Consider the following 16,535-nt stretch of genomic DNA (forward strand, 5'->3'; position numbering starts at 1 on the left):
ATATTTTTTGTGTTTATCCTGTCCTTATTTTGTGTATTTTTTATTTCTCTGACACCAAAACTCGGATTTGATTAAGACAACAGGAAAACCTACTCTAACAGCTAGAAAAAACTCTATATGATAAGCAGCAGCATTTACCTTTAAAAAGGCGTAAAATGCCTCACAAGGATTTCTACACAGGTACTCTTTTGAAGGTTTAGATCTTTGAGGGTTTCTCATAGTCTGTAATTTGCATGTGTGCTCCATGGGCAGTGGTTTGTGTGTTTCTGTAGCAGTATGGCACAGTTTTGACTGTATTCCTCACATATTTCTGCTGCAGACACACACATGCGCAGCACCTGTTACGGGGCTGTGAAACGAAGCTGGTGTGCGCGGCTCATCCAGCGGTCTGTCACCAGGTCTCAGTGCTGCTGTGCCAACCCTGACTACGGCTTCGGTGAGCCGTGCCGCCCCTGCCCTGGCAAACACTCAGGTACAGCGATTAAACACTTTACAGCTGTATGTGAAGAGCTGCTTCAAAGCTTCCTTCAGAATCTGAGGTGGTTAGAGGACGGTTTTTGATATCTGTTTGCTACAGTATGGTTGCGTCTGGTGATCTGTACAGGCCTGAGTCGACAGTGTTGAGTCTGGTTCAGTCTTGCAGCTTGTTTTTTTTCACATTTCTCGTGAGAAGACATTGGTTTGAGATGGTGTGAGGCTGGGATTTGTTGATGCGTGAATGTCCAGGGTAGATCTGACTCTGTGCTGAGGCATATGGGAGTAAAACACACTGCAGTTTACAGCAAACTAAACCTCATTCTTCCCTTCAGGCTGTTGATTTTTCATGCGCTGTTACTCTTAATGAGAGAGTTTTGGGAGCAGAACCAAACCAAAATTAAGAACAAATGGAAATGAACTGCTGCTAAAACCAGCTCTGCTTAATTAAGGCATCCATAACTAAATTAATGATAATTAATAAACGGCTCAGTCTTCTGCCTGGCATCCCATCAGTGCAGAGCACATCAAATATATTTTATGGGATCAGATTCACGACAAAAGTATTGCAGTCACGGATAAGTGTGAAAACTAAATTTTAAAATGCAAGTAAAAATATATTGCACAAGATTTAAAATTGAAAGCAAAGTTTTCAGAATAGCAAACAATGGTCACGGATCGAAAAATAATAAGTAAACAAAAAATTAATAATGCATTTTTAAATATAATAAGCATGAATAAAAACTTTAAACATATTTAAAATCATATTGCACAAAATTGAAATATTAATGCAAAATTATCTGACTTGCGCACAAAATCATGTTTTCCTTGGTTATATTTCTGTTTTTTTCTATATTTTTATTTCTGTTTTTCCCTTCGCGCTTGTTTCCACGTTCTGCGCTTGCTTTTCCAAATGTTGCGGTTAGAGTTTCATGTAAATCAGGGCGGGTTTAAGCGTCATCATTGGTCTACTAGTTCCATCAGGATCTGGATCGCCAGGCAGGCGTAGCCTACAGCTGTGACAGGCAGACACATATAATCAAGTGTCCTGTAGAATAAAATAGAATAAATAATAGAATAAAATCCAAATCAAATCAAAAAAGTGACGTGTGGCCAAGAATCCGGTCTGACCACCTTTAAAACAGCTTTTTTCATATTAAAATCTCACTGAATTTTTACAATATTTGCAAATAAGGGATTTTTGGAAATTTAAAACTGATGTTTCTTATTGATGCACTAAAGCTAAAGAAAGATGTTACCCAGCTGACAGTTAAACATTTTCACCTGTACACGCTGAGCGCTAATGAGGCGCATTGGAGTGACATCCACGCACCGCTTCGACTGATTGGCTAGAGGAAGAGCTGTCAATCAAGAACTAGTGGACCAATGATGACGCTTAAACCCGCCCTGATTTACATGAAACTCTAACCGCAACATTTGGAAAAGCAAGCGCAGAACGTGGAAACAAGCGCGAAGGGAAAAACAGCATAAACATTAAAAAAATTTAAATATAGAAAAAAACAGAAATATAACCAAGGAAAACATGATTTTGTGAGCAAGTCAGATAATTTTGCATTAATATTTCAATTTTGTGCAATATGATTTTAAATATGTTTAAAGTTTTTATTCATGCTTATATTTAAAAATGCATTATTAATTTTTTGTTTACTTATTATTTTCCGATCCGTGACCATTGTTTGCTATTCTGAAAACTTTGCTTTCAATTTTAAATCTTGTGCAATATATTTTTACTTGCGTTCTTAAATTTTGTTTTTACACTTGTTATTTTTCAATACTTTTGTCGGTAATCTGATCCCATAATATCTCTTTTACCTGAATATTTAATGAAGATTATGATCCACTGTTCCTGTCATTTATCTTGTAGCTGCTTTTATTCTCACACATAATACATTTGTGTTGTCCAGTTTATTCAGACGAATCTGATGAAGCTCAGTCTGTAAATGATTCTGTAATTTCACGCGGATGAGAGGTTTTGTACACTGCTGTCATGTCATGTGCTGTTCTAGTTGAGTTCCAGGCCTTGTGTGTGAGCGGTGTTGGGTTTTCTGCTGATGGCAAAGGTAGGTCTGATATCATGCTTCATGTTTTACCCTACAGACAGTGACATGCTAAAGGCTGGAATGCATTACATGGTTTTTATTCTGATTTTCAGTCCGCGTGACTCGAAACTAGCTGCAGGAAAATTTTATGATTCAAATTATAATTCCATATGGCTCAGGTCAACTTCAGGGATATTATAGGCAACTAAAATTTAGACTATATATATATATATATATATATATATATATATAAAACATGAACTGAAATTAAATAAAATTACATATCTCTAATCTGCTGAATGACTAAATGTAAACATGTAAATATATCTCTCTTCTTGGAAGCTGGTTTCAGCTGCGGGTGGCATAATAGCTAAAAGCAGATGCCTCTTGTTTGGAGTGAACCCTTGGTATTTCTGACTCGATCCTAATTATCTGCGATGTATTTAGGTCCTAGTCCATTGAGTGATTTATAAACGAGTAATAGTACTTTACAATCAATCCTTAATGTTTCTTCTTGAGTTTGAGTTTGGAATGACTTGGAAGTCGGATATGAATAAATTGTGTGATCCTCAGTCGGCAAGTGTTAAATCTGTTCAGAATGTAAAGGTCATGTAGTGTATTCCAGCCTTATTACTAGATTACACTAGCGAATCTATGTAGTTCATTCATATTGCAGTACTGCATTCAGTATGTTGTCATAACCTCATGTGACACTGTGTGTTCACTACAGGACAGACTTCTCACATTCCCATAACCAGGTTTTAATCCTTATAATATTTTGTATTTTCTTGTGAGACAGACATTAATGAGTGTGTTCTGGATCCTGATATCTGCTCTAACGGAGTGTGTGAGAATCTCAGAGGAAGTTTCCGCTGCGTCTGTAACAGCGGCTATGAAAGTGACCAGACTGGCAGAAACTGTCTGGGTCAGTTGACCTTTAATATGCACAGATGAGTGTATGAGCTCTCAGACTACTAACAGCCTCTCGGAGATTCACAATCACTGTGACAGTTCAGTGTGTGTGCAGCAACCATTCTTGTGTTAATGCAGTGTATAGCTTGTAATTTAATGTCTGAGGTATGTATTTGACTGGTAAATATCTGTTTTTTGATTCCATAAAGAACATTGTAGTACATTGTAAAAAACAAATCAACAGTCCATGGACTTTTAGATGTATGATGTGGACTAGATAAGTCAGATGTTATGTGAGGTGTTTCGTGACCCAGCGTCCTCTGTTTGCAGATGTGGATGAATGTGTGGTGAACAGTCTCCTCTGTGATAACGGCCTGTGCAGGAATGTGCCTGGGAGCTACAGCTGCACCTGCCCGGCTGGATTCACCTTCAGACACGACTCGGAGACGTGTGACGGTCAGTTACAGCCCACTCTTACATGTCCCTTCAGCATCTGTGTGGAAATGTGCTGTAAATTCCAGAAGCAGGTGTTTACAGTATTCCACCTGAAAGGAGACATGCCTTACATGCCCTAACCAGTCTGCTGAAGCAGATCACTACAGTGCATTGTAACGATCTCTTCTGCTCACAAAGGCTGCATTTATTTGATAAAAATTACAGTAAAAACTGTACACTGCAAAAAATGGCTTATCTTATTTTTGTCTTGTTTCTAAAACTAGATAATTTATTCTTAAATCTTGATTTAAGAATATTTTAAGAATAAATTATATGCCAGTGGGGTATGTAAAATACTCTTCTTTTAAGAATATTTTACTTACCCCACTGGCAGATAATTTTACTTGTTTTAATTAAATATCTTAAGTCATTTAGCTTATCTAGTAAAGGTATCTTGATTTAAGAATATTTTGATATTTTGACTAGAAACAAGACAAAAATACTAAGTAAGATAAGCCATTTTTTGCAGTGTAATATTGTGAAATAGCATTACAATTTCAAATAGCTATTTTCTATGTGCATAATTGATTGCTGTGATCAAAGCTGAATTTTCAGCATCGTTACTCCAGTCTTCAGTGTCACGTGGTCCTTCAGAAATCATTCTAATAAAGAACACTTCCTGCATGAACATTACCTTGGTGAGCAGAAGAGACCTCTTTGAAAAACATTGAAAATCCTAACGATCCCAAACGTTTGAGCGGCATGACCATTGAGTGTTGTGTTCTGCAGATGTGAATGAGTGTGTGAGCAGCCCGTGTGTTAATGGAGTCTGTAAGAACAGTGCAGGCTCTTTCTCCTGTGAGTGCCCACTAGGAAGTAAACTGGACTCCACTGGACTCTTATGTGTTGGTAAATGTACATGTTAAATCACACACCCACCTCTCATGATTTTAATTTCATAATTCACATTTATGCTGGAAAATAATTTTAAAACTCGTTCTTTTTTTTCTTTTTTTTACATATTTCTCTCTGTTAAAAGCACACTGGCTGCTGTGTCTTTGTCCTGGTCTGTTTCTGTGTGTGAGTTTGGGTTGTGTGTCCACAGACAGTCTGAAGGGCTCGTGTTGGTTAACCCTTCAGGACGGCCGCTGTGAAGTGAACATGAATGGAGCTACGCTGAGGTCTCAGTGCTGTGGCACGCTGGGAGCAGCCTGGGGCAGCCCGTGTGAACCGTGTCAAAGCGGTATGAAAACACTGCTGCTCGCTCACAGAGCTATTTAGTGCTACTGTAGTGTACTATACACTACTAGTGGTGTAACAGTACACAAAAATGTTTTGTGCAATCTGTATAGGGAACCATTTACACAGTGGCTGGCTGTTATAACTTGTTTTCATGACAGATTTGTTTAAACATACAGTAAATAATTAAGACATCACTAACAGGAACAGTAAAATACGATGAAGATATGGGCTAATATAGTGCATATATTTAGCGAAAGGCTCTTCTCTGGTTCATTTCTCTAGCAAACTAACGAGCTGTGGACACTCGTCTTTCCTGAGGTAAATCTAATGCTATGTGACATTGTTAACAAGCTGTTTTATTGACATCTTTCTGCGGTGAAAACACTGATTGAATCACATAAGACATGATTAATTTCAGTACTGTTTCTTTCAACATACCTTCTGATGTTCATTCATGTTTATTTCATACTGTAATTAATACTAAAGAAGGATGATTGCATTTGCTCGTGCTCCATTCTGCCATTTGAACAGAGGTGCCTATTCAGCAATCTATCATACCACATTAAGAGTATCAATATGTGAAATATGTTGTGAATATTATTGTGAATAAATATATAGTGAATATTATTGTGAATAATATTGTGAAATATTATTACAATTTAAAAGAACAGTTTTTGTCATGGCGGGTCAGGGAAGTCAAGGCACATTTTTTCCTTTTTCTTTTAGCACTAGAAAATAGTATGCAACAGATAACAAGACGGGATGGTTCCGCAAGCAGACGTCCTCTACTTATTAGCATTGTTGAACCAGGGCTATAATAGAGGCCCCATCCAAATGGGAGCAAACATCCCTACTTCAAAGCGCAGCTGTTGTTGAGGAGGAAGGTGAATGAAGTGGACGGAATCTATACTGCCCTACATAACTTTGCCTTGCATCAGCTCTAAGGGAGTAACCTTCAGCCCTCACATCCCCTTTAGAGAAGGATATATCTTCTGAAGGCTGCTGACTGAAACCCAAGCTCTGTAAACTTTCCTACAACTGCCTCACTGGTCAGAGTGTGAGATCAAAGCAGCAAGGAAGATTTTTCCATTTATTAGTCCAGACGCCCTCTGTGGAGCTCCATAGGCCTGTTTTGCCTCTGAATATGCCTTGCCATGTGCCACAAGGTGGTACGCTTCAGCAGACCTTCCTGAAATAACATGAAAGCAACATAGCAGAGGAAACCCAAAAGGGATTGATCCCGCCCTGTCTCCACCTGTTAGTTTCACACTGTTCCCAGTTCAGTTTCCTGTCCTTGTTCATCTGTTTCCATGGTTTCTGATTTGCCCTTATGTTTCACACCTGTGTCTGCTTAGTTCCCTTGTTTAGTCCCTAGTGTTTCTCTATGTATATAGCCCTCATTCTTAGTTGTTCTTGGTCAGATCTTGTCATTTCAGCGGTTGCTCTGTTAATCGTGTTTTGTTTCCTGAGGGCTTAATAAGTGTATACAGAAGTGTTTGCAGAAAGAGCCAGTTATTTTATTTCCACCTTTATTCAACCCCAGCTTGTTAAGTTTATTATACTGTATGCTTAAACAAATATTTTGATATTTATTCAAAAAGATTTTGATATCCATTTTGTTTGAAGTTGTGTTTTGGTTATAGAGTTGAATAATATTTCAGCGATGATTTATGTACACAGATCCTGTATGTGAACGAGGATTTGCTCGGCCAAGAGGGGCTTCGTGTGAAGGTGAAATAGTCTCATAATGAAGTGACTGACCCATAATCTGTAAATTCTCTGATTTTGACTTAACTTCACCAGGTTCCTTACAATGCCCCCCATCTCTGTGTGTGTAGATGTAAACGAATGTGAGGTGTTTCCTGGAGTGTGTCATAATGGACACTGTGTGAACACTAGAGGATCTTTTAAATGTCAGTGTCCAGAGAGTCTCACGCTGGATGTCTCTGGACGTGTCTGTGTGGGTGAGTCACCCTCACCATAGCCACAATCACTAAACCACACTTCAGTATTGTTTGTAGCACATAATCACTGCTGGATACACTGCAAAAAATGCTTTTCTTACTTAGATTTTTTGTCTTGTTTCCAGCCACAATATCTAGAAATTCTTAAATCAAGAAGCATTTTCTAGGCGAGTAAAAATTATTGTCTTGTTTTCAGTAAAAACAACTGAAAATTAAGTGAGTTTTTGCTTGAAACAAGCAAAATAATCTGCCAATGGGGTAAGAAAAATAATCTTGTTTTCTGTTTGATATAAGATTATTTTTCTTACCCCATTGGCAGATTATTTTGCATGTTTCAAGCAAAAACTCACTTAATTTTGAGTTGTTTTTACTGAAAACAAGACAATAATTTTTACTCGCCTAGAAAATGCTTCTTGATTTAAGAATTTCTAGATATTTTGGCTGGAAACAAGACAAAAAATCTAAGTAAGAAAAGCATTTTTTGCAGTGTAGACACTGCTAGTCTGTCACTTATTACAAATTACATGGCAAAGATTGTGTTGTCTATTAGATTATACAGTATCTCACAGAAGTAAGTACATCCCTCACATTTTTGTAAATATTTTATTATATCTTTTCATGTAACAACACTGAAGAAATGACACTTTGCTACAATGTAAAGTAGTGAGTGTACAGCTTGTATAACAGTGTAAATTTGCTGTCCTCTCAAAATAACTCAACACACAGCCATTAATGTCTAAACTGCTGGCCACAAAAGTGAGTACACCCCTAAGTGAAAATGTCCAAATTGGGCCCAAAGTGTCAATATTTTGTGTGGCCACCATTATTTTCCAGCACTGCCTTAACCATCTTGGGCATGGAGTTCACCAGAGCTTCACAGGTTGCCACTGGAGTCCTCTTTCACTCCTCCATGATGACATCACGGAGCTGGTGGATGTTAGAGACCTTGCGCTCCTCCTCCTTCCATTTGAGGATGCCCCACAGATGCTCAATAGGGTTTGGGTCTGGAGACATGCTTGGCCAGTCCATCCCCTTTACCCTCAGCTTCTTTAGCAAGGCAGTGGTCGTCTTGGAGGTGTGTTTGGGGTCGTTATCATGTTGGAATACTGCCCGGCGGCCCAGTCTCCGAAGGGAGGGGATCATGCTCTGCTTCAGTATGACACAGTACATGTTGGCATTCATGGTTCCCTCAATGAACTGTAGCTCCCCAGTACCGACAGCACTCAACCAGCCCCAGACCATGACACTCCCACCACCATGCTTGACTGTAGGCAAGACACACTTGTCTTTGTACTCCTCATGACCTGGTTGCCGCCACACACGCTTGACACCATCTGAACCAAATAAGTTCATCTTGGTCTCATCAGACCACAGGACATGGTTCCAGTAATCCATGTCCTTAGTCTGCTTGTCTTCAGCAAACTGTTTGCGGGCTTTCTTGTGCATCATCTTTAGAAGAGGCTTCCTTCTGGGGCGACAGCCATGCAGACCAATTTGATGCAGTGTGCGGCGTATGGACTGAGCACTGACAGGCTGACCCCCCACCCCTTCAACCTCTGCAGCAATGCTGGCAGGACTCATACGTCTATTTCCCAAACACAACCTCTGGATATGACGCTGAGCACATGCACTCAACTTCTTTGGTCGACCATGGCGAGGCCTGTTCTGAGTGGAACCTGTCCTGTTAAACTGCTGTATGGTCTTGGCCACCGTGCTGCAGCTCAGTTTCAGGGTCTTGGCAATCTTCTTATAGCCAACGCCATCTTTATGTAGAGCAACAATTCTTTTTTTCAGATCCTCAGAGAGTTCTTTGCCATGAGGTGCCATGTTGAACTTCCAGTGACCAGTATGAGAGAGTGAGAGCGATAACACCAAATTTAACGCACCTGCTCCCCATTCACACCTGAGACCTTGTAACACTAATGAGTCACATGACACCGGGGAGAGAAAATGGCTAATTGGGCCCAATTTGGACATTTTCACTTAGGGGTGTACTCACTTTTGTGGCCAGTGGTTTAGACATTAATGGCTGTGTTTTGAGTTATTTTGAGGGGACAGCAAATTTACACTGTTATACAAGCTGTACACTCAAAACAATTACATTGTAGCAAAGTGTCATTTCTTCAGTGTTGTCACATGAAAAGATATAATAAAATATTTACAAAAATGTGTGGGGTGTACTCACTTCTGTGAGATACTGTATATTATAGATAATGTATTCTGCTTTCTGTTTGATTATTTTTTTAGATTATGTTTGACCTAACTTGTTTATCACATGCAGAAGGTTGGATTATTTTGTGCCATGATTTAGAAATACAAAAAAAAGATGAAAATATATAGCGCATTTAACATTATATTGTTTAAAGCCTTCCAAATACGTATAATACATGATTAAATGACTCACACGAGTCAAGACCATTCAAATATTAATTAAAATGTGTTTGTCAGGAGTTGATTAGACATGCATTGTTGAGAAAACAAAAAAAAAAACATGTTACGCAGCAAATCAGAATATTAGAATGCTTTCTACATTTTACATTTACATTTATGCATTTGGCAGATGCTTTCATCCAAAGCGACTTACATTGCATTCAAGTTACAGTTTTTACATTTTATCAGCTCTTGCTTTCCCTGGGAATCGAACCCATGATCTTGGCGTTGCTAGCGCCATGCTCTACTATTTGAGCTACAGGAAAGGAAGATCATTTCTGAAGATCATGTGACACTGAAGACTGGAGTAATGATGCTGAAAATTCAGCTTTTGATCACAGGAATAAATTACATTTTAAAATATATTCAAATAGAAAACAGTTATTTTAAATAGTAAAAATATTTCAACATTTTGCTGTTTTTGATGTACTTTGGATCAAATAAATGCAGGCTGTTTGTATTGTATTACACAGGTGTATAATTGTGTCATTCTGTATATATATAAATTAGTGCTGTCAATCGATTAAAAAATGTAATCGCGTTAATCACAGTCATGGACTATGATTAATCACAAATTTAACATACTAGGATTTACCTGTAAATGTGTTGAAAAAGAAATGCATGACAAACTATAAGGAAACAGAACCTTTCACATTTCCGCCAGGTATGAGAAATAATCCTTATTATTCTTTTATCATTGTTGTTTTGTTTTTATTCAGCCATTATCAGCCTTTAAACTGGCAATAAAACGTTTACCAAGCCACATCGCTTCAATCCCAGCATATATTTACCCAACTATTATCAAAAGTGTGACCTTACGTTAAGTATTATGACAAAATAACATTAGCATCATGCTACATAAGACAATTTATGAGATTAATAGTGCACTTTTACTCAGAACTCACTTCAAACCACCATCAAGTGTTTGTAATAACTTCCTTTTGCGATCACATGTAGAATTTGGTTGTTTACTGTTGTTAAAATATGCTATTCATAGCCTTTTATATCGCTGCACAAATTAGCATTTCAGATGTACAAAAAAAATCACATACAGACCATATCCTATCGTAATCATGTATTTATTGTCTTATATAATCTATAGTGGCTGTTGTCATGTTAATTTCTGCTGTGCAAAAGCCTTAACATGTTTGCTCTGCTGAAACTCACGTTGTTTGTGATGTTAACCGCCTCTCCGTTCTTAAGTTGCCAGGGAAAAATTCCAAGTATAATACACATTAGTAAAATGATCTATTTTTATTTTTATTTGTCTATATACACTTTGGGTGGCCGCCGTACATTATAAAAGTAGCCCAAAAAACCACAAACCACGGCTCTGTAATTTTTGCCGCGACTGTATTTTCAAAATAGCCCACTTGTGCCGTTACCCTGGCAACACTGGTTCGCTGTACCCTCATCACACAATGATAGATAACCTTCCGCTGCAACCACGGAAAGAAGCTGGGGTCAAACCTTATCAAACGATTAATCTGCGTTAAAAAAAATATTAACGCGTTAAAATTTTTTTGATTAATTGCATGCGTTAACGCGTTAACGTTTGACACCCCTAATATAAATGTAAAAAAAAAAAAAAAAGAGAAGAGATGCACCTTTTGTTCATGTTAAGAGTATGTAACATTGTTATTGAAGTGAGTACAACACAATGTGGGCAGGCATTCTTGTATGCAGTTCATTCTTTTGTGTATTGTGTTGTAGTAAAAAAGGAGTAAACAAAAAAATGTAGTTAACATGGCAGTGGTCTCTGCATGCCATTTATGTTATGTTAAGCGAGAAGATAAGCACTATGATGGAAAGCATCAGTTGCTGAGGTTGTTCTGTACCATTTAAGCACCAAGTGATGCAAAATATTGGAAGGAAATGTTCTTTCTTTGTCTATTGTTCCCCAGATGTTCGTTCGGAGCCCTGTTTCCTCACCTATGATGAAGACGTGTGTTTGCTGCCAGTGCTGGGACGCTTCCGTATGGACGTGTGTTGCTGTACGGTGGGTTTGGCCTGGGGCAGAGATTGTGAATTGTGCCCTGAGCCTGGCACAAGCCAGTTTGATGCTCTGTGCCCGAGAGGACCAGGCTTTGCCAACAAAGGAGACATGCTCACTGGCAGAACTGTCTATAAAGGTCCAATAAATACTGCTGCTCTGGAGTATTTTAATTCCACTGTATCTGCTGTCATGAAGTTCATATATGCTGTATGTTAATTTAATGACGTTTATGCAATGCCCTCTTTGTCAGATATCAATGAGTGTAAAGTTTTCCGAAGCATCTGTATTCATGGAAAATGCCGGAACACCATTGGAAGCTTCAGATGTCGTTGTGACAGTGGGTTTGCTCTGGATACCAATGAGCGAAACTGCACAGGTAATTTGGAGTGTCTGTGAAGATATAAATAGCAAATCATCTTCATCAGTAAACAATAACAATGACAGTAATGAATGATAATGGTGCTACCACAGACCCCTGAGTTGCATTCTGGTATCAAATATTGTGCTTCCCGATATGATCCAGCGATATAGACTGGTGTATTTGAATAAATGCATCTTTCGTCATTTTCAGATTGTTTGTGCTGCCCTTTGAGTTTCTCTGCATACATTTAGCTGAAAATGATAAAGCATTTAATGTTTCTCTACATGTGCATGTGAATTTTCACAGATATTGATGAGTGTGTGATCTCTCCTGATGTCTGTGGTCATGGCTCGTGTGTGAACACACTGGGCAGTTTTCAGTGTGACTGTTTTCCTGGCTATGAGAGTGGATTTATGATGATGAAGAACTGCATGGGTGAGTGACACTTCATTGATATTAATATATTCTTTACTTTTTCATTATTTATTTGATTTTTATGTACTGTGCAAAAATTTGATATATTAATAAATTAAACAGGTCAAGATAAGATATGTAAAGCCTTATTCCTCAAAAGTATATATATATATATATATATATATATATATATATACTTTTTCGGGTAGATGGGACTCGTCAGCCTGGGAAGGCAGCTCGTCTAGGGGAAGGTAAACCTTGATTCCAAACCTCCACTGCCTTGTGGATACGGTTACGGACAATGGATCCCTAATGGAGGAACACTACACCTTCTTTTGGCAAGGGAAAACTGCAGATGAACCCGGAGAACATGGGGTAGGCTTTGCTGTGAGGAACACACTGCTACAGATGATAGAACCACCAGCAGATGGCACAGAGAGAATCCTCAAGTTGTGTCTCTCAACAGAGGAGGGACCAGTCAACATCATCTGCGTTTACGGTCCAACACTTCAGGCTACAGTAGAAACAAAAGACCAGTTCTATGAGACACTAGATGCAACCATTAGTAATTTTCCATCGTCAGAGCATGTCTACATTCTGGGTGACTTTAATGTAAGGGTGGGCGCAGACCAAGAGGCATGGACAAATGTTCTAGGTCATCATGGCGTAGGCAAAATGAACGACAATGGTCAGAGACTCCTGCTGTCTACGCAACTTATGTGTGACCAACATCTTTTTCCAGAATAAGGCATGCCAAAAAGTGTCCTGGAGACACCCCAGGTCAAAACAATGGCATCAGCTGGACCTGGTTATCACCAGGCGCGACTCACTGAACAGTGTCTGCAATACCAGAGCCTACAACAGTGCTGACTGCGATACCGATGACTCACTGATCGCCCCAGAGTATAGTTGAAACCAAGAAAGCTCTACCACTCCAAGCAAAAGGGTCAGCCTCGCATTAACGCCAGCAAGACTGCCTACCCAGACAATGAACAGCGAGTTCATCATGAGACTTGAAGATGTCCTGACACTGACTAACTTCCAGGAACAGAATGCTGAGGACAGATGGAACTCTGTCCGCAGTACCATCTACAGCGCGGCCATGCTGACTTATGGCAAGAAGGAGTGCAAAAATGCTGACTGGTATGAGGCTAACATCGCTGAAATGGAGTCTGTCATCAACACCAAACGCAGCGCACTGACAAGAGTACAAACATGATCCATGTCAGAGACATCTGCAAGCATTGAAGGCTGCACAATGCAAGGTCCAACAAACAGCATGCCGCTGCACAAACAACTACTGGCTTCAGCTGTCAGGCAACATCCAACAAGCCTCAGACACTGGTAACATCAGACGCATGTACGAGGGCATCAAGCAAGCAACAGAAAAACCGGTGAAGAAGAGCACACCCCTGAAATCCAAGACAGGAGAGACCATCACAGACCAGGACAAGCAGCTTGCGAGATGGGTTGAACACTTCCTTGACCTGTACTCTACAGAAAATGGAAAGTCAGCCCTGTTTGAGCCACTTCACAAATTCCTGTGTCAGTGTTGGAGAGAAGGTAAGGTCCCCCAGGACATGCGCGATGCCAAGATCGTCACGCTGTACAAGAACAAGGGTGACCAAAGCGACTGTAAAAATTACCGCGGCATCTCTCTTCTGAGCACCATGGGCATCTTGGCACGCGTGGTCCTTGCTCGCCTACAGGTCCTCGCCGACCATCCCAGTGCGGGTTCAGGACAGAGAGATCCACTGTGGACATGATTTTCTCAGTGCGTCAGCTCCAGGAGAAATGCCGAGAGCAACGAATGCCATTGTACACCGCCTTCATAGACCTTACCAAGGCATTTGACCTTGTAAGCAGAAGAGACCTGTTCCAGCTGCTGAAGAAGATCGGCTGCCCCCCACAGTTACTCAGCATCACTGCCTCCTTCCACGACGATATGAAGGGCACTATCAACTTCGATGGCGCATCATCTGAACCCTTCACCATCAGAAGCGGCGTAAAACAAGGCTGTGCCCTTGCGCCAACATTGTTCGGCAACTTTGCCTTCAAGGACTCAGAAGAAGGTGTTCATCTGCACACCAGAAGCGATGGGAAGTTGTTTAATCTGAAGGCCAAGACCAAGGTCCGGACAGTGCTCATCAGGGAGATGCTATTCGCAGATGATGCCGCTCTGACCTCGCACACCGAAGAAGATCTTCAAAGTCTGATGGACCGGTTCGCTCATGCCTGCAGGGAGTTCGGTTTGATTATCAGCATCAAAAAGACCAACATCATGGGCCAGGGTGTCCTTGCACCACCATCGATCTGCATCGACAACGAGAAGCTCGAGATCACCGACCAGTTCACCTACCGGGGCTCAACAGTTACCAGCAACCTTTCACTCGATGCCGAGATCTCCAAACGCATCGCCAAAGCCACCACCATCATGGCAAAGCTGAACAAGAGAGTGTGGGGTAACAACCAGCTGACGGTGAAAACTAAGCTCAAGGAGTACCAGGCATGCGTCCTTAGTACCTTATTGTACGGCAGTGAGACCTGGTCTACATACATCAGACAGGAGAACCACCTGGATAAAGCAGGCTCCCTCAGCATGCGCCTTATGCTCTGCCAGCGTCGACTGCGATGGCTTGGGCATGTGCACTGTATGGATGATGGACGCATCCCCAAGGACCTCCTGTACGGTGAATTGGTCATGGGACACCGCCCAAAGGGTCGCCCAATGCTGCGCTTCAAGGATGTCTGCAAACGCGACATGAAGCTGACTGACATCGACCCAAACAGCTGGGAACTGGTAGCTACCGACCGCGGACACTGGTGTCATGTCATTCGGGAGGGAGTCCAAAGGGGCGAGGAGAAGAGGAACCTGCAACTGGAGGACAAACAACAATGGAGGAAACAGAGGCAGCAGAACCAGAACCAGACCTCCCATCAGCCGTCCGATTTTGTGTGCAACACCTGTGGCAGAGACTGTCAGGCTAGAATCGGACTGCTGAGCCACATCAGACGCTGCTCTCAACAAGACTGAACAAACCAGACAGGCTTCACATAACCGGGGAGCACCCAGCTGGAAACATAATATAGAATTTATTGTCCACATGATAAACTGAAAGCTTTCCAGGTAAACACAATTGACATTGAAAGTTTATCAGCATTACTAACTTGAAGCATAACAAACGAAATAATAATAATAATAATAATCTTCAGGTAAGAATAACATGGCAGGAATAAATCAAGGTAAGCATAACACAGGTAAGTCACTGACAGGTACATCACTAAACCAGTAATGAACTGACTTTAACTGAAAAATTGAGTGTTTACTATCGTCCTCTTGCATTATCAACGCACTATGTTCCTGCTGAAGTCTGTAAAGCTGCTTTGACATAATCTGTATTGTAAAAAGTGCTATATAAACAAAAGTGATGACTTCACAAGTCTCACAAATATGGTCAGGATTTCATTTCAGCAGGGTACATTTGCAGACAAGAATATAGTGAGCAGGTCTCTTTCAATATTGAGAGGAAACAACAATAGGTGAGAAATTGAAGTTTTTCAGTGCTGGGATATAAAACTCCTGATACAAACTGCATATTTTAGTTGTTTTTCGCTCCTCCTGCATGAACTCTATATTCATTCTACTGTATATGAGCCTCAATAAAATATGATACTCAACAAAAAACAACAACAACAAAAAAAATTCTGACTTCATATGTCAGGCTTTACAGGGTATGTCAGGAAACACAACTGCCATGGATGTATGTGATCTGCAGTAGTCTTAAGGTAGCTGGTACGTGTCAATGCAACTTCCACATGAATGCAGGACCCAAGGTTTCCCAACAGAACATTGGACAGAGCATAACTCTGCCTCCACCAGCATTTCTTCATCCCATAGTGCATCTGGCTGCCATCTCTTCTCCAACTAAACGGTGCACATGCACCCAGCCTTTCACCTGATCTAAAAGAAAACATCATGTACAGGGCACATCAAGGGCCTTCCGGCTGGTCTGCCATGCACCTTTCTATCACAGCCAGCATTCATGTTTTCAGTGATTTGTGCTACAGCAGCTCTGTGTGATCGGACCAGACAGATTATGCATCAGTGAGGCTTGGGCACCCATGACCCTGACGCCAGTTCACTGGGTGTCCTTCCTTGCACCACTTTTGGTAGATACTAATCACTGCATACCAGGAGATGCTCTGACCCAGTTGTCTAGCATCACTATTTTGGCCTTTGTCCCTCA

At 40.6% G+C, this 16,535-nt stretch overlaps 1 protein-coding gene across 1 annotated transcript in view; it reads left to right on the plus strand.

The window, feature by feature from the left end:
• Nucleotides 1-16,535, plus strand: part of LOC131548785 (fibrillin-2) — a 112,599-nt gene that overhangs the window by 18,875 nt on the left and 77,189 nt on the right. Inside the window, exons 16-26 of the mRNA XM_058790358.1 lie at nucleotides 320-472; nucleotides 2,502-2,555; nucleotides 3,334-3,459; nucleotides 3,777-3,902; nucleotides 4,671-4,790; nucleotides 4,987-5,124; nucleotides 6,804-6,854; nucleotides 6,962-7,087; nucleotides 11,422-11,649; nucleotides 11,764-11,889; nucleotides 12,181-12,309. Of these exons, the coding sequence (XP_058646341.1) occupies nucleotides 320-472; nucleotides 2,502-2,555; nucleotides 3,334-3,459; nucleotides 3,777-3,902; nucleotides 4,671-4,790; nucleotides 4,987-5,124; nucleotides 6,804-6,854; nucleotides 6,962-7,087; nucleotides 11,422-11,649; nucleotides 11,764-11,889; nucleotides 12,181-12,309 (1,377 nt within the window). The remainder of the gene's footprint in view (nucleotides 1-319; nucleotides 473-2,501; nucleotides 2,556-3,333; nucleotides 3,460-3,776; nucleotides 3,903-4,670; nucleotides 4,791-4,986; nucleotides 5,125-6,803; nucleotides 6,855-6,961; nucleotides 7,088-11,421; nucleotides 11,650-11,763; nucleotides 11,890-12,180; nucleotides 12,310-16,535) is intronic.

The sequence above is a fragment of the Onychostoma macrolepis genome, chromosome 10 (assembly GCF_012432095.1).
Source record: "Onychostoma macrolepis isolate SWU-2019 chromosome 10, ASM1243209v1, whole genome shotgun sequence".
Taxonomy (NCBI): Eukaryota; Metazoa; Chordata; class Actinopteri; order Cypriniformes; family Cyprinidae; genus Onychostoma; species Onychostoma macrolepis.